This window comes from Parus major, chromosome 1A, assembly GCF_001522545.3.
Source record: "Parus major isolate Abel chromosome 1A, Parus_major1.1, whole genome shotgun sequence".
Lineage (NCBI taxonomy): Eukaryota > Metazoa > Chordata > Aves > Passeriformes > Paridae > Parus > Parus major.
The window spans coordinates 34,314,476-34,333,543 of NC_031773.1; the positions used below are offsets into that span (position 1 = coordinate 34,314,476).

Genomic DNA, 19,068 nt, shown 5'->3' on the forward strand with positions numbered 1-19,068 from the left:
TTTTAACAAATCACATGTATCAGTGTATGGATCATTTCCAGGCAAAGAAGAACTGAAAAGCACAAGTCAGGCACATTCTTCTGTGCAATCCTGAGTATTTATAAAGAATGTACAGAGAACCTGTTTTTGTTGAAAACAGTAAAAAGCTGTAAAAACAGGAAGGTTTTTGAAGACAGCCCTCCACACAGCCGTGTGTCTCAGCAGATATATTTGGCAGCAGTTACCCAGGAAAGCCTTAACCTATTTGCAAGCAGCTTGTGCTCATGAGCACTGATTTCCATTGTCTCTGTCAACCTTAACCCGAAATCCATTTCACCCACTTCTTCTATTCAGCCTGAAAGAATAATTAACATGCCGGTCAGATTTATTGCCTGTCCACAGAAGACATGACTGACAGAAGCCAGCATCACTTTCCAGCAAGACAGTATTTTTATAGCAACTTGCTGAAAGCACTTATATGCTAATAAAACTGGAAATTTATTTAAAGAAAAGATATGCCTGAAGATTGTGTCTGCATTGATTTTTTTCCTCCTTGTCCCATTTCCTTTATTTACTAAAATGGCATACTTTGCTTACCTCTGGAAGAAATAAAAACAATCAATTCTGTATGTGAATGCTATACTGTTCAGCAACTAGGCTTCTTACTTCAGAAATCCAGTCCTTGCTCTCCTGGATGCATTTTTTGTTCTTTATTCTTTCTCAAACAACAGAGCATCAATACTACTGACAGAGAAAAATTAATACTATCTGACAGAGAAAAAGGGAATTGCATTATGAAGCCTTTTCATAGGGATTATTTTATTTACCACTAAATGATTTCTCGAGAGAGGTTGTGCTGCAGTCATCTGTGATCGGTTTCTGAGGATTGTTTTTATTAAGGATTGAGAGTCAGTTTTACAAGGTGGTTTCCAGTTCTTATGTATGAAACTCTACTGGACCCGTGCAGTCAAGGAACTCGACAGAAAAACGTTTTTCTTACGCCTTTTACCTCACTTGCCCCCACATCCCTGTTTTGAAGTGCTTCATTAAGGACTTTTATCTTGCAAACACTTAGAGACTAGCGCAGCTTAGTTCGCAGGAAGGCAAATCACACAGAATCCGTGCCGGTGTTTATCAGGGCCTTTCTGTTTTCCCGGGGAGCGGCTCGCTAGGTACGCGCTCTGCAGCAGGGAACCTCACCGCGGCATTTAGGGACAAATCCTCACGGCCGCCAGCGCTCGCGCGGGATCCCCGCCCTGGCCCCGCCCCCTGCGCGAGCCCCGCCCCAGACCCCGCCCAGCAGCCGCCAGGGGCGGGGCCTCCTCCCGCCGCCGCTTCCCCCCCTGCCATTGGCGGCGGGGGCTGCGCGTGACCGGGCGGTGCGTGACGTAGGAGGAAGAAGCCGCCATTAGGGGCAGCGGGGCCGTGGCCGTGGGGCAGGTTCGGTTGTTGTGTTCCTTTCCAGCCTGTGTCTCCGGGGCCGTGCCGGTGCCTCGCCAGCCCCCCTCCCGCTCCCCCGCGGGTCTCCGTCCCGGTGGGCGGCGGTGGCGCCGCGGTGCGGCCCGTTGATGTGAGGCGCGGCTCGGCGGCGGGGCGCGGATGGCGGCGGGGGCCGGCGCGGCGGCCGGGGGCCGCAGCTTCTCCTTCAAGGTGGTGCTGCTCGGGGAAGGCTGCGTGGGGAAAACCTCGCTGGTGCTGCGCTACTGCGAGAACAAGTTCAACGATAAGCACATCACCACCCTGCAGGTGCGGGCCGGGGCGGGGCGGTGGTGTGGGGGTCCCGCTGTTGTTCTCCCCTCACCTTGCGCACCTCCTCGCTCTGCTGGCAGTGCCTTGTCTGCAGCTTAGCGGCGGCCGGAGACACCCTCGCCACTCGCTAGTCCTGGCTGTCCCCTGCCCAGTTTGCTGGGAGTCAGTTTTCTCGTTCTATTCACGCCTCAGATTTAAGCTTTCAATATGTTTAGGCCTCGTTTCTATTCTGCATCCTAACTGCTCCGTTTTTTCCAGTTACGTATATGAATGTCTTCATTTGAATCTTGGAAAGTATGATGCAAAAGTACTGTTGGTATTGTAATCATTGTTAGTGGACTGATGACTAAGTGTTTCATGTGTGCTGCGTTTCTGTTAATCATAGTCTGCCTCGTGTTCTCAAATCCTAACGCTAGCACTATCTAAACGTTTTTGTTTAAGGAGAACAGCTTTCACAATATGCTTTATGAGATTAAGGCTTATGATTCAATAACGGGGAAGATCCTTAAAGCTTAACTGCTTGTCACGACAGCTCCCTGAATTTTGCCTGGATTCTCAGCAGTACTGTCTGTAGTTATAAAGAGCTACAAAGTGATGTTCTGGTAATGAAATGTGACGGGGTGCCTGCTTGAAAGTAATGGTTTTTTTTTTTATGGCCTACTAGTTAGTGATAGACAGCATGTGTGCCATGGTACAGAATACACTGCTTGTCCTGTACGTGGTCTCAGAAAACATGTTTTGAAGTTTGTGTTGGGAGTGATGTGTTAAGTCTTTCAGGATGTCAGCTTGCATAGGTGGAAGTGTGGATTCAATGTATACCACTCTTAATTTTTTTTTTTTTAAATAAAGAAACAAACCCTGGCACTGGGTGGACCAGTAGTGGGTTGTTTTGAACTGATTTTGAGTTTCTTGAAGTACAGAAGAAATAGGTGATGTTAAACACGTCAGTTCCGTGCAATTTTAAGGTAGCTATGTGCTATTCCCATGCATTTAAGGGGAGCTTCTTGAATTGCGTATCTCAGAAGTAATTAATAGTGAAATTTTCCCTTAAAACCAAAGCAGCATTTTAGATGCACTAGAAACAATACAGGGAGTATTTAATAAACAGATAATGTAGCTTCATTTTTGCTGTGAGGTGGTAAAAGAATATTTTTTCCTACTGAGATTTTGTTTCTCCACTGTAACCAGGTTTGTGGTTGCTACCTGTCTTTTAACTGGCACGTTGTTTATCAAGTTGTTTGCTTTTCTGTTCTGGGTCTCCTTGGCCACATACACATCTTATAGATTGTAAAATACAATTTTAATTGCTGTTGAACCTTACTGTGCATCATGTGCACTTGTAAAGTATTATCTTTATTATTTTTGTTTCCCTACATTGTACAGTTCTAGAAAAAAAATGAAGCCAGTTCTTCCACTATTAAATTGAGTGATAATTTAAAAATAAGATGAAGAGAAACTAGGGTATCTGATTAAGCAATGAAATAACATGTTAGCAAAGCATCCTTTAGTATTTTTTATGATAAAAGGCTTAATCTGATAAGATTGCTTTGTTTCATGGCAACAGTTCAAAGTATTGCACCAAATTCCTTTTGTTCTAATAAAGCCAAAATTAGATAAATACTTTGTTCCTGGTCCAGTAAAGGAATGACAATGATGAATCACATGAAAAGATCACTAGATATCGAGAGAAGAGGTTATTCTCTAACTTAAAAAGAAAGTATTGCATAGTACTTTATTCCAGTATGCAACAAAAAGGGTGGTGAGATTGTAGCCTTCTGGAAACTTCATTTAGTGATGTTATTCTGTGAAGTTATTCTTTGTATACCCAAATATGTAAGTTTCTTTGGTGCTAGTAACAGAAGACTTTGACTAAAAGGGAACAGTTTCTCCTCCCTCCCCACTCCTCTCAGTGCTAACCAGAGTGCACTGGAACCTCCTCTGATTTAGGAGGCTGCTGAGATGTGTTGCTGTAGTTGTGTTAGTATCAAGTCATGTATTTAAGATACTGATGATCTGCATGTTGAAGTTAGGTAGCTGCTGATTGCACAGAAGAAAGCATCTAGTTAGAACACTGTGGAAAAGCTGATGCAGGAAAAGTAGGGGGCTTTGCCCACAATTAATAAAATTCATAGCCTGTTGGGAGACCTGGCAGGGCAATTAGAATTGGTTCCCATTGTTTGAAATACTGAAGTAAGTGCCCTCATCTTGATACAATAATCATAATATATAAATTCATATGAAGTTAACTGTGCTGGAATTATTCCAATAATAAACCTACTATTAAACTGCTGGGTTTTTTAATTGGATAAATACTTGTATTTATCCTGAGCAATTGAATAATAAAAACTTCTGAATACTGCTCTCTTAAATGTGTGGAGGATTGCAGAATATTCAACCTGAAAGAGCTGCTGATGTATGTGGTTGTAATTGTAGAGTTCCTGATCCCTTTGATGGACTTGGCATAACCTGGAAAAGCGGTCTTGGTTATCAAGATAGCCAGGGGTGAGTGGAAGACAACCTAAGGAAGTTGAGTGCTATATGCAGTGTTTGCATGCCTCACCTGCTTCTGCACCAAGGGCAGGTGCCACATACCTGTCTTTGTTCAGTAACTTTCAGGAGACTCTCTTCCAGCTGTGTCTTCCTTGTGTTCTACTCAAGCCCCTTTATCAGCTTCTAGCAGGGCCTGGTGAGCATACAAAACTGAACTCGGAGAAGAAAGAATTAAAATAAAGAAAATATTTCCTACAGCCACATAAAAAGATTGGAATTTTAGCTCTTATAATTGCATTATTCTTTTCTAAGTGCCTAAGTATTCTTCAAACCAGTCATAAGACAGAGTCAAAATATGAAAATTAGAAGCTTCAAAGAGTTGTTTGAAATTACTTATCTTTGAATTGACCAAGGGCTACTGATTGTAAATTGAGTCACAACTCAGATTTGTAGTACTCAATTCAGTAAGTTTTTTTGAGATTAGAGAAAATGTTGAAGCTTTTTCTGTGTGCAATTACTTAAGGACCTTTAGGTAGTCAAAGGCTTTGACTTAGACATTTGACAAATTAAAATCTTGGCAACTGACTTTTTCTCTGAACTATCTCAAAAGAGAAGTTAAGGCTCTTTCTTACATGTTGGGTTGTCCGAAATTTCTAAAAACTGCATAGTCCTAATATTGACTTGATTGATTGGGTTATTTTTCTATCCCTCACTAACCTCAGAATGGTTGGTGAGGGGTATGTGCGTGTTGAAAGGTTGGTTAAAAGATACTGGTTGATTTGTCTTTGACAAGGTTGCCACTGTGGATGTAAAATGTGTTTTATTGCTGGTAAACAGACCAAACTTACCCATACCTGCTAATCCATGAGCAGAGCCTGCTAACTGTATTCTTCCAGTATATGAATAAAACAAAGAAGAATGAAGCATTTAATCTGTCATGTAGTATTGATGGTTCACATGGTTCCAGCATGTTCACAAAGCTTTCTGCTCATTACTAACCATGGCTGCTTCAAATACCAGGTTCCAGTCTTATCAGACAAACCTGCTTGTAATCAGGGTATTTGATAGAGGATACTGTCCTTTTGGATTATGGGCCTAAGTATTTTGATAGACTGAGACTTAATCATTACAAATTCTTCAGGTTTTAATACAGACAGCAAGTATGATAGCCCAGTGCTACATACCTTTGCTACAGTCTCCTGCAGTTATGGATGTTTATGGGATACTAAAAAGTCTTACTTGTATGTAGGAGTCTTTTAGTGCTGAAGTATATAAAAAAATGGAAATCTCTATCTGAGTGATAAAGGACAGGATTCCTATCAAAAGCTATAGCACCTGAAGGACAGTTTGTACTGAAGTAAAACATACTTATGTAGATAAACAAACTTTAGTTTTTGGTCTGTCAGATAGGAGATATACTTGTGCTATTAACTGGGTCATTGTCTAAAGCTACAATGGCAGGATTTTATGGATACTGAGTTCTGTGTTTTTAAATATAAATCCCCTTTCTGTGAAATATTTTTCTGCTCAGAAATTGATTCTCAAACGTTTGTGTAGAATTTACATCAATTAAGCAGGTTTGGATTGTTGGTGTTATGACAAAAGCAAACATTGCTCAGAGGAGCTTTTCCTTTGAGATTTACAGTAGAATATTGAGTACTGTAGTACATCAAATTGATAGAATATTGTCAGGTAAGATTTGATTCATTGTGCCTAACAATAGCTTCTCTCCCTGTGGCCCAAGTATTGGTGAATTAAAACTTCTGAAGTTGCCTCCTAGCTTTCAATTTTTAAAGTGTGGTGTATGTAATACAACAAATGGTGAAGACTACTGATGAGTTAATCCTCAGGGACAGCTGTTTGAAAGCCATCAACTTGCTCTAGAGTTTTTAATTAAAGAATGGAAAGTTTTCTGATGCTGAAGATTTGCTACTCTTCTGTTAAGCTGTTTGTTACAGGTTGGCTAGAGGATCAGATCCATTTAACATGCTGTCTGGAAGTTTTTCCAGAGTTTTGACACTACAGCGAGTCCCTTCACTGTAGACTGAGGGAGTAGTGTAGTTTTAATGCTTACTTGGATTACATATTACATTGCATAATGTTACTTATGTTGAACACAAGGGTTGTTGTGATCAGTTCTTTCTATCTGCTCTTGGAAAGTGCCTGTTTTTCTTCTGGTCTGTTTTCTGTCTGTTCTTTTTATCAGACTTTGTGGAAAGGTTTGGGGGAAGGTACAACTTCAGGATGAAAAGGGCTTTTTAAGTCATCTCATCTTGGGTCATACAGGTGCCAAGGAAGTAGCTGAAGAGCAGGAGCTGCTCTAGCAACTGAATGTTGAATGACTTTAACTGTAATACAGTCAGCACTCTGGAAGGGCACTTGGACAGCAGTTTAGATTGGTGTGCATTGAGCTGCTGTAGTTTTCTGTGTGCATTCTGGTTGCTTGTGTAGTTAAGCAGCAAGCTGGTTCAAACATCTCGTCTGGTCTATGACACTTTCCACATGTGACTCTTGGTTCTGTGACTGGTCAGTGCTTTTATAGAGAGCTCCTCTTGAGCTGCTGCAGTCCATCCTAAAATAATCTGTGATTAATCTATCATAAAATACTGAGTACTTGTTTGAACCCAAATACAAAGTGAGGTAAAACTGAAAGGAAGTCTGACTGTAATTTAAGGCAAAAGACAAAAGTAAGCTTTTGGTAAATTAATTGTTTGATATAACATGTTACTGCTAGTCTTTAGAATGGGGGGAGGATTGGCAGTCCTAATGCATCAACACCTTCAAACCCTGTTCTGGTCCATTAAATTTGTATTAAATTATATTCCCTTTTTAGCCATCAAATTACAGACTGGGTAACAGAGATGGTGTCTGAAAACGTGAATCATGCAAATTTGGAGGAAATCAGACTTACTCAATTTACTGAAATCAGATTAACCTTTCAATGTGCTCTGCTCCTGTAAAACATTTCCAGAAGTTTAAAGCAGTGTAATTCTGAAGCAGCTGGTGTGCTTATTCTGAGGCTTCTCAGATCAAACAAACAAAAACACAGAACCAAAAAAGAGATGAGAGTGAGTTCTGGGCTCACTTCAGCAAAAAAAGGGAAAAGTTACAGATAAGGAAATACTAATGTTCCAAGATACTTAGTGATAAATTAAAATAATTGTTTATGGTTCTAGTACCTTGCTAATAGTGAACTACTTTGCCTAATTCCTGCAGATTAAAAAATCTTGTTAGGCTGGTTCCTACCCAGACTTCACATACTCTTGTGAAATTCTTTGAGTTCATCTTAGGCTTATCAGTGTTGTGGATTCAGACTCTTTCTGCTCACCTCATCCTCCCCAAATCATTCAAAACAACAGAAAAAAGATGTAGTAAATGATTGGCTTAACCCAAATTTGTTTAGAATAGGCTGCTGGCAAACTGTAGAGAAATGACTAACTGGCTTAGTATTGACTTAGATTTCTTGCTTACAGAGTCTTTTAATCTGGAAATTTGTGTTTTATTGATTCTGATGCTTTATTAATAAATTAATTTTAAGTCAAATTATGTGTTTGGTGTGTAAAACTTAACTCTAATCTCTTTTGCTTTCTAGGCATCTTTTCTTACAAAGAAGCTAAATATTGGTGGAAAAAGAGTAAATCTTGCAATATGGGTACGTTTACATTTCTATTTTTTTCCTCCTTAGTTAATTAGAATGTTTTTCTGAAAAAAAATATGTCAGCTTACTGTGTCACAAATGTTAGGCACTTCTTAATAAAGTAAAATTTCCTAAGTATTTGGAGTTCCTTGACGTATTGTTTGCTTTGTCTTAAATGCTAATAAGTGTATTTTAAATGCAGGATACAGCTGGTCAAGAAAGATTTCATGCATTGGGGCCCATCTACTACAGGGACTCTAATGGCGCTATTCTAGTATATGATATAACAGATGAAGACTCTTTTCAAAAGGTACTGGGCAACTTTTACATCTAAACTGTAAACTGGTTGAGAGGTAATCTGCAATGTGTAAACAGAAGTCTTCTGGTTTCGGCAATATATTTTATTTGCAAATGTAGGTCATGTAATGGAAGTATACAGCTTATTAGTATTCCTTTGAAGACTGACTTCCCTGCTATCGGGTTCTGCTATTCAAAGAACACCAGAGAATTACCTCAGTTTCTTAGAGCACTGTGCTAAAAGGCCAAAGTTGTAGGTTTAAGCCCTATATGGGAATGTAATATGTATTAATTTAAGAATTGGACTTCATAATCCTTGTGGGTCCCTTCCAACTCAGAATAGTCTGTGATGTAGCTGTGCAAGTTACCTGTGACAGGCTATAAACATAAGCCTGGACTTTTGTCATGGTATGCCATACTGATCTTTACTGTATAAACCAAATTAATAAAAGATATTAAATGACATGACCTTTTACAGATCTGAGAACTCTGAAATTGTAACACATGATAGTGGAGATATTACCTTCTTTGTGATAAGTTAGTTGTTCTTCAAGTCATCGTGAAAATGCATAATTTGATGGCTAATTATTTTATGGCTGAATTAGCTGATTAGTTTGATCAGGTGATTTTTTTTGTACGCTGTGTCAATTTGTGTTCCCACTCTGTAGGATTTCAACTGAAAACTGGTGGCACTTTACTAAGCATGTTTGTCTGTGATTAGCTTTTGGCAAAACTAGTTGGACTTCTGTGTAGGGAGAAGTAAGAAATTGTGGTTTTATGGGTAAGGCTTAGGTTAGCAGGGATAGAAATAGTGTAAGGGTGTAGATCCACAACAGCTTAACTAATTTAAATAGTTTGATGTAGGGCAAGTAAAGCACTTGTGTGAGCAGTTAAACACTTCCCGCCACCTGCAGAATGGTGATGACCTGTGGATACTTCAACCTGTGCCTTTTCATGCTGAGCCCTACATAGTAAAACCCTGTGACACCAAAACATTTAAATGTGCAAAAAAAAAGAGGGAAGGCTGATGGACAGAAGTTACTGCAGAAGTACTACTATATTGTGTAGCCTAACTTATTTTCATATTCTTGAAGTAATTGTCTCTCTTCAAATTATTCCCTTAAAATAGCAGTTCCCAAGTCAATGCAGTGATTATACAACCTTCAAAGTGTGACAACAGATTTGATAACAGATACATTACCATCAGCTGACTTAACATGCTTGTCCAATCCATTCTCTCATGAAATAAACATCTGTTAAAATGTAACTGGAAAAACTCAGTTCAGGTACCTCTACCGTTCAAGTACCATTTGTAGTCTTTCAGTAAGTGCCTACTGATAAAAGATCTCATGTCTGACCTAAAGTGGCCTGTGCAGTGGACTTGCTGTATTGAGTGTGGTGAATTATATTTCTGGAGTAATTGAATTTATTTTATCTAAGTCATTTGCTCTTAATTTCACCTATGAAATAAAACCTGCTGACCAAGGGCCATATGTACCTATCTAAAAAATGTTTTTCCTTCCATGTTGCTCTAAACATTTTTGCTTTAAGTTTAGAATAGATGGAACGGGATGGAAACGATGGAAATAGGATGGTTCCATATTACTTAAATTAATAGTATATCAAGTGATACCAAGCTCACATCTGTTGTTTTTGCAGGTAAAAAACTGGGTTAAAGAATTAAGAAAAATGTTGGGAAATGAAATCTGTTTATGTATAGTAGGTAAGTATTTTTCAACCTGATTGAATGGGAAACGTCTGTTTTGATTAATAGCATCTTCCAAATGCTGCTTTGACAGCTTGTACATGTGAAAGGGTAAACCTTATGTTAGATTTTTAAAATTAAACTGGAGCTAGAAGTTTCAGTAGATGACATGGAGGAAAACAAGAGTTTGAAAAAAATAATCTGTTTAATTGCATACTATCAGAAGCGCATGCTACAGACACCTGCAGATGGTAGTTTAACAAAAAATGTATTATCCTTCTTTCAAGTACTCAAACTTACGGCTTTTCTCGGCGGCATAGACTAGATGCATGTCTGTTTTGATAATTAAGTGCTTGAAGGTTGGAGTCTTAAAGTTTGGATATTTCAATGCAAATGGAATGCAACAGAAATGCTGGGTGTAGATTTAAATCTGATCTAATTATTAAAAGACTTTAATGAGGTTAGATATGTGGATATTCTACAAAAATTACCTCTGTAGCACATGGAAAGTGCTAATAAATCACAAAAAAAAGGACAAAAAGGCTGAATTGGGCGCTTTATATGGAGGCATTTAGCTGTCCTGATCTCCCTACAGAAGTAGTGCTTTGTTGCCTGTAAATGCTTGTGTGAAAGGAGATTGTCAAATCATGTTGTCCTTGAAAGTGAGACTTGTGTAAGAGCTGGTTTTTACTGGGACAGCTTGAGAAAATGGAATACCATGATTACATGTCTGCTTTCTTTTTGGGTAGTTTTAGAGTACAAGGACTTAAAAGATTAACTTGTTTTCAACAGGTAACAAAATAGACTTGGAAAAAGAGAGACATGTTTCAGTGCAAGAAGCAGAAATGTAAGTCACACCTATTACTGACAGAAACAGTCATTGCAGAATTATGCTGGAGTAAGAAACTCGTGATGCTGTTAACATCACAGCCAGCTAGGCACTGCTGGCTTATGCTTGCCAGTTGTTGAGTGTTCTGTTAGTATCTGAGTCACAGGGTATCCTGGCTGACCAAACTGTAGCTTGGGAGTTGTTTGTGATTAAAGTCAACATTTGCAGTTTAAGTCCATTTCTGGACATGAAATTTTCTTAATTTCATTCGTGTTGCATCAGTCCTGGCAGAACTCCTTTTTTTTTTTTTTTTTTGTATTAAATAAGTATGTGTAGATTAACTCTGAAGCCAGAATAAAACCTCTTGTGATCATTTTATGCCTTCATGTAAAGTAGCTTAGAAAGATAGTCTTTTACTACAATGAGGCTCCATATCTGCATTTCTACAGGTATGCTGAATCTGTTGGAGCAAAACATTATCATACGTCAGCTAAACAGAACAAAGGAATTGAAGAACTCTTTCTTGACCTTTGCAAAAGTAAGTATGATGTGGTTTGTTGGTAAGGAGCTAATGCATAAAATAAATGCTTCAGGCTTCAGAAATGCTTTTCAGGCCCATATAGAAAAGCTTTAGTGTACAGTACTACTTAGAACTGACTTCATTTCAGTCTACTTAAAGCCACTTGTATTCTGTAGCAGCTCTGGAAGCCTGATGTATGGATGCTTACAATATTGCAAATTCATGCTGTACTCCGAAAATGTCTTGGTCATTTGTTGGGGTACTGACTGCTGTTCCACTTATCACACATAAGTAGTAACCCAGATTAAACTTCATGTTGCTGCTCTCACCACTGCTTGCTTCAGACCCTCTGTTTCAATCTCCTTCAAAAAATCTTCTTATGATACTTATTACAAATCATAAACTCAAAGCTTTAATGATGCAAATTTTACACAGAAATCTAAACAAATTGTAAAGATCATGGTATGTGGGATGAAAATCCAACACAAACAAATCATCCTATTAATTGTATTTCTGTGATAAAAGAATTTAAGGAAAAGGTCTTCTGCATTTCTGAATAAGTAGTTGGTTGGGGTTTTGGGGAGGATTTTTTTGGAGGGTGGTGTTTCTTGTTTATTTGGTTGGGATTTTTAACGGTATTAATGATATGGGTGGGTAAATCTAGCTTTTGAAGTTGCTAACTCCAGGACACCTGGGGATCTCTACAATCTCCCGTAGTTACCAGGAGCCACTGTATGTTGGGTACTTTAGAAAAAAGATTTAATATGTTCTTGCAGCTATGCCATGTGATACCTGAGTACTTAGTTCTGCATAACAAATAGGAGAACCACTCTTGCTGAACTTTTGTCTCTGGGCATATAGCTCAGATTGATTAAGATAGCGGAGTCTCAATGTAAAAATAAAGTGGAATGTCATCTAATACATTTCTTTCTTTACAGGAATGATAGAAACTGCTCAAGTGGATGAAAGAGCAAGAGGCAATGGCTCCAGTCAGTCAGGAATAGCAAGGCGAGGTGTACAGATCATTGATGATGAGCCACAAGTGCAGAGCAGTGGAGGGTGCTGTTCTTCTGGATAATTATAAAACTGTGCATCACTGCCCTCTCAATATGAAGACTGCCATATTCCAAGTCACACATTCTTTACCAATGGAGTAATAGAATTAACAGTATTTAAAAATAATCACATGTAACACTGCAGAGACCTTAAGTGCTAAACTAGTGGCATCTGTGACCAGAGAATTGGCGTTTTCTACAGTGGTTAACAAAGCAATTACCAATGGCCTTTTTACATATTTTTCTTTAATGAGGAATAATATGCATGTAGAAAAGACCTACTTAAAGGCTTCATTTATATTCTTTTAAATCAGATCATTATTTAATAACTTATATACATTGTTGTTGGAATGGTATACGTTTTTGCAGCTCTTTGTATTTTGTGGTAGATGGAATTGTATCACTTCTAAAATGCAAATTGATTTTTTTTTAAATTAGCAGATATCTGAATTAATATTTTTGCAGGGCCTCCACAAGCCTATAACTCAACTACTTTGATATATTCTGTTCATCTGTATGCCAAGCTGATAAAATACATTGTAAATTACATATTAAATATTTTATCTGCTTTTACAGTTGCAGAAATATGTACATCAGTCTTGTCAGTGATTGTGAAGTGAATAAGTCAGTGAAAGATGCAAGCTTTTCATGTGCACTGTTAAATTGCTCATTCTATTCCCCTAACTGAAAACAGCTTTATTTTGGGTACATCCATAGCTACAGCAATTCTTTAATACATTTCTGGCAAGCAGCAGTATTTAGAGTATCCCCTTACTGGAAGAGAATGCTTCTGTAAACTGCTGTTTAACATTGAGGTGTTTGACTTACAGCTAAAACAGTTGGTGCATGCACATACCTTGCCTCTGCAGTTACTTTGTCCTCTCAGAAGATCCCCAGAAAGTCAAAGCAACTTTAGCCCTCATCTGTCTGGTAGCCAGTAAACCAGATGCATGGGAAACTCTTTAGCTGCTTTAATACTTTTATTTCCAAAGACAGCATTATAAACTATCCATGAGAATATTTTTTTTTCCCTGCAGGGCTTGAGTGAACAATTAATTGGCATTATTAGCATTAACTGTAACTTCTAATTTGGAGTGATTAAATTCAAGATGGGAAACTTGCCAGATGTAGCTGTAAATTTGGGGATTCTAGGCAGAATTGAATTTATTCCCAACTTGTTATTTCTCCTGTAAAGTGTTTTGAAAAAGCCCATTTAAGTTTCTGGAGGAGGCTTTTCAGAAAAAATGTGTAAACTACTATCACAAAAGAACACAAATGGTGGTAGCTGAAACTTCAAAATGTTTTGTGCTCTGACTTTTTTTACGTAAGTTGTCATGCTTGGAAAAACAGTAAAGGTGATGTCTATGACAAAGTAGAATATCCTTGGCCTTCCTTTTTCTGAAAGGTAGATTTAGTATTGCATATGAATGCACTGAATGGTGTGGGTATGTTCTGATACACAAAAGAAGTAGTAGTAATGAATTAGTCTGTGTAAGAGAAGTGTGCTGTCTTCAGTCTGATTTTTATTTTCTCTGAAATAATAGATGGCTTTGATACAGACTGATCCTGGTGCATTTTCTCCTTTTTTGCCTTAACTGTGGTGTAGATACTTTCTCTTAGACTACCATTGCTGTGCTCTTCTGATGTGTTTGTATGCATGATGGAGAAAGGTGGTCTGTTCATGCTAGTGAAGATTAAGTTTCTTGGTTGTGCAGAGCTTTGACGTGAATCTAAAATCAGTGATTGTATCAGCATGTAGAAACGCCATTAGCTTTCATATATCTAACAACAGTGACCTCTGTCAAAATTGAAAACCAGATTGGTTTGATCTAACACTGGTATCTGACTATCAGCCTTGTAAGTGATACAATGTATGAAGATATGGAGAATGAAATTGTCAAGTCTTGATGTTCAAGAATGGAATTGCCTCAGAATAGGAGTTTCAGGTTTTTTATTAAAATTTAATTTTTTCCATCTCTGCATATAAAACCCCCAACAGCCCAACTTCAACTATACTTGGTTGAAGCAGTGTGTAGAATGTATATTTCTGCCTGCAGCTAAGGAGTTTTTAGTGTATTGTGTGGTAGGGGCACCCCATGTGACTTCTGGCAATTACAAAACTAACGAACATGTGTTGATACTAGCTCTTAAGTCTCTTACAGAGTTAAAACTATTACTACTGAAAACTTAGGTGGGGATAAAGAAGTCTGTTTTGTAATACTGGAAAGGTTCTGCATGCTATTAGTGAAATATTTTTTTAAAATAAATTCTCAAGTTACTTTTGTTACTTAAGCTAAAACATAAAAAATACTCACTGGAAACCTTCCTGTCTAAGCTGTGGTTTGCTTGGACTTTGTTTATAAAACTTAAAACCTGTGTTTGCAGGGTATCATTATATAACTGGAAGAAAGTATAGCTTTGTGAAGTCAGGGAAGGTGGTTGAAGATGAGACAGAGGTGAAAACATGAATTGTTTAGACTGATTAACATAAGACTTCAGCTATTCATTGGCAGCAGACAAAATACAACAGTTCCAGGAAAAAGCATCTTTGTCAAAGGTACTGAGAATGTTCTTTGCACTTGATATACAGAAAAGCACAAATAGCTTGGTTTTCTATATTTGAGCAGGACTCAAGTAACCTGGTGTTATTAGTATGTGGCTTGCTTTTCAAGACTATTGAGTCTTGCATTTCACCTAGATGCCTGGTTTATGTCTAAAGGAGAAGTGTTTTCTTGTTGCTGACTTCTGTGACTGTAAACAACGAAGCTATTTTTGATTCTTCTGAGAAGTGAAAGAACAAGGCTGTCTTTAGAAGGTACCTCTATTGTGAGGCAGTCAGACACCTGCTATAGCATGTGTAAATCAACACTGAGCACACTTCCTTAGGGTGTATCTTGACAGAGATTACTCACATACATACTGAAATAAAATGGTCTGACTTTGTACAATACCTTTCTAAAACAACTTCTAAGTGCTTGTTGCTGCTACTATGAATACATGAGCTACCCGTGAACCTTTATGACTTGCTGAAATAAACTCCAACAAGCCAAAGTCCAATTGGTTTAATGCAGCAGTATGTCTCTCTGCTAGGAGTTATTTATGGACACTGTATGCTGCACTTAGGCTTTACTTCAGAAGCTATAAACGATGGGATAGACTGGTTCAGACAAAGACACACAAATTCAGATGCGTAGTATATGGAGATGACTAGCTGCAAAGACTGGGAGCGATAGCTTCATCTGGTAAGCAGTGATCTTGCACAGGATTCCAAAATGAGGGTGTATCCAATGTCTAGATGAACTGTATGGGACGGTCTCTTGAAGCAGTCAAGTTGAATATTATTAATTGAATATTACCATGATTATATTACGTGCTTTTCTTCAGTGCTCACACATTGTGGAGAGGTATTTTTGCATCTTACACCTTGAAAACTGCCTACAGTTCTTAAAGAACTTAGTAATTAAATTTCTACTTCAGTTTCCAAACCAGATGAAAAAAGCTTTACAAAAAGGTATGAAGTTATGGAAAGTGGTTAAATCTCAAATGGAGTTCTACAAAAATGTTGGATAGTGTCAGGAAAAAAAAAGTTTAAATGCAGGTCAGCAATCTCCGTAAGCTGAAAGCAGTTAAGTGATATGAATAGTAGAGTATGGGAATAAGAGTTGGAGCCAGCTACGTCCCAGTTTTCTGCTTTTAGTGGAATAAAAAGGAGAAATAGGAAAAAAAGGAATGTTGGAAAAACTGAGGGTGCTGGTGGTAGGCTGCTGAGTAAGGCACCGAATTAACCTTTTATTTGAGTTGCTAGAGAGCCTCAGCAATAGCAATACCTTATTCAGGACTTCCAATATCACTTCTTGTGTTGTTCTGTGAAATACCATTTTTGCTTCATTAAAGAGAATGCAACTAAATTTGAGCAGGCTTTCAGGCACAATACTGATCTGCTTAAAACTTTATTAGAATATGCTAATTTATTAACGATTTACATTTCACTGACTTTGTTAATCTTAGTTTGCATCAAATGCTATGATTTCTTTTCTTGAGAAGTCAGGAAGTATATCATGCTTTGAGGAGAACTTTTACTACAGTTGTGTCAAGGAGTTGCAGATGCTGACCAAGATCCTTAGCACTTCTTGCTGTGCAAGCTCAACAAGGTCCCCAAACTAGCTCACTAACTCTTAGCAGTGCTAAGAGTTCTAACTTGTTCCTGCTATTCTTTGGAGGATTCTGCTCAACACCAGTATTTTCCTTCTCTACAGGCAAGCCTGTACATCTCAATGATGTAGCTGTGTAGTAAATTTAGGCTTTTTCTATCAAATAACGATGTATACGCTTAACTCCTGTATTTTTTGGAGCTGTCATTGGCCGCTGTATTGAGCAGAATGAGATGGAGATGATTTCTGAGAGTTGTGGAGCATATGGAATGTTTCTTGTCTTGAGATGGCTTGAAAAGTGAGAGTCAAAAATTCAACATTATGACAAAGTATTCTTCTGCCCAAGATAACAAAAAATAGTTTGTCTTGGAGAAATTTTTGCTGTAATATGATTAAAATGATAAATTGCTCTACTTCTAAAATGAAAACTTATTTAAAGCTGATCTCTCTAGTCCTAATTTTTTTTAATACTTCGGTTTGCTTAACTTGACCAAAGCCTTAACTTGATTATCATGTTATACAGCCATAAACTAAGCTTTGATTGCTGGGAGGAGCAGCATACTTGTTCATATTCCACTGGCCAATTTAGATCTTAGGCTGTGTTAATTCAATACCAGGATGTTGAAAGATAGATTAAAACAACTATTTTTTCAGTCTATTTCCACTGCTTTGTGTACTCAGGCAAGTAACATGGTTGTGACACAGCTGCATGGTTACTGTGAAAAGCGGGCTTCTCTTTCTTTTCCTGCTTCTTGGCTGCATTGATCCTTGTTGCTAAATGGCTGCTACAGGAAACTCTGTGCTGTGCAAGAAAGGAAGTGCACGTTCTCTCCTTGCTTCTCTAGTCCTTCTAGACAGTGATAGGCACTACAGCAGTAATACACAGTTCCTGTCAGTTTGATAACATTTATTTCAAGAGGCGCTTTTCTTACATCTTGAGAAATACTATTTTTTTCCAGTGTATCTCATTTCACTGATCCCTTCAAAGGATTTTAATTCTTTATTGTAGGTTACCCAAAAGATGTTTAATTTGAAGCATGACAAGGAAGGATAATGAGCAGCAGTTTTAGAGCAGTCTTCCCTAACAATTGGCCATATCCCATCTCCAAAATGGTGAAGAGAGAATATTGAAAGTTTAATGGTGAGTCCTTGCTAGCTCTGTATCTGACTCCTGGTTCTTGGATATTGGAAATTACTTATAAGAAATCTCAGTTGAGAGGATTTGAGAGAGCAAGGACTACTTCCTCATCGGGTGCAAATCGTTGATATCCTGTGACAGATCCAAACTCATTTTTTGGACTGTTGAAACTGTTAAATTGTAGACCGTTCAAGTTAACCATTACTCGATTCTGAGAAGCCAACCAATTTGAGAGTTGCAGTGGAAGAGAACAAGTAGTCTCTTTTTCAGAACAGGAAACTTAAAACTGCCTAATCAGGCTTGTTGTAGTAAAAAGAGAAGAGTATGAGCATGTGAAACGTCAATCAAATAGCATGGACAAGTGTTGTCCATGCTATTTGAGCATACAGGCATTATAATGACTGTCTTACTGGATTCTTCTCATCAGATAAGCTCATTAAGCTTATCAGTCTCACTCAAATAGAAAGAAAACATTAGCAGGGAAAATCCAGTGCTGAAAAAGACGCAGCATTTTTAATGTCAGGTAACTTAACATTGTCAAATGTTATAGGAATATTCTATTTGGCACTTGTGGATAAAAGAAATTTTGTAAAAACATACTAAAATATATCTGGTGGAGACTTGACAAATGTTAACTTTCCCAGTGCATTTCTTCAGCTAGAGTTCTTAAATGCATCTTGATATATTTTATATACCAGTGCATTTTACAGTAAGATAGTCCTGTGATAAAGTGATGCCATGTGGTCAGTCAACTATAAAAAAAACGGTGCTTTTGTCAGGACAGCTGGTTTATCAATGCCTTAATATTAAAAGGGAAAATGCATGGAAATGGATCAATAAGGGAAAAAAGGTATACTGAAAATCAATACAGAAAGAAAACATTGCCACTTCTTATATTTACAGAATGTTACAGAATTTGAAATTTGATGACAATCTGTAATAAAGTGGCCCTGAAAGTCACTGGAAATTTGGGGCAGTGACTAAGACCACAGGGTTTTTTATGTTACACATATAATATTTCTGAACCCACCTGAGCATGATATGTCAAAAGATGGCTTTAAGATTTCAAACCAGACTCACTGAGGTTGCTGTAAATGACACTAGCATATACCCCAGAGATTGTAGTGTGAGCATATGCCCAGTAAAATATAGCTTTGATTCTCAACTCTAGTCTTTGGCATCTCAGAGAAGAGGAAGGAGCTGTTGAACCACATTTATGTTTAACAGTAGCCTCAGGGATGTTGCCTGTATGCAGCAAAACAAAGTCAAACATGGAACCAAGGCTAAGGTGGGAATTTTCCACTGACTGTGTGTCTGTAATTTACTGCTGTCCTGTCTCCACTATGAGTGCTTATTCATGCTTCCCTAGTGAAAACTGCTGGTTGGCTGATGCTGTGGGTTTGAACTGGGTGGACATTGTGAGTGAAAACAGCAAGCAACAGGAAAAGCAAGCAGGATGAGAGCAATTTGTGTGTTTCTGCTTTGGCTGTTCTTAGCCCTTTCACTTGCAGTTCTAAA

At 38.1% G+C, this 19,068-nt stretch overlaps 1 protein-coding gene across 1 annotated transcript; it reads left to right on the forward strand.

Moving 5' to 3' along the window:
- Nucleotides 1–1,358: 1,358 nt before the first annotated feature.
- On the forward strand, nt 1,359–15,331 carry RAB21 (RAB21, member RAS oncogene family). Its single transcript, XM_015628611.2, has 7 exons — nt 1,359–1,725; nt 7,811–7,870; nt 8,058–8,165; nt 9,812–9,875; nt 10,650–10,704; nt 11,136–11,224; nt 12,145–15,331. Exons 1-7 carry the CDS (start codon nt 1,579–1,581, stop codon nt 12,282–12,284), a joined length of 663 nt encoding a protein of 220 aa, XP_015484097.1. The 5' UTR covers nt 1,359–1,578; the 3' UTR covers nt 12,285–15,331.
- Nucleotides 15,332–19,068: the final 3,737 nt, after the last annotated feature.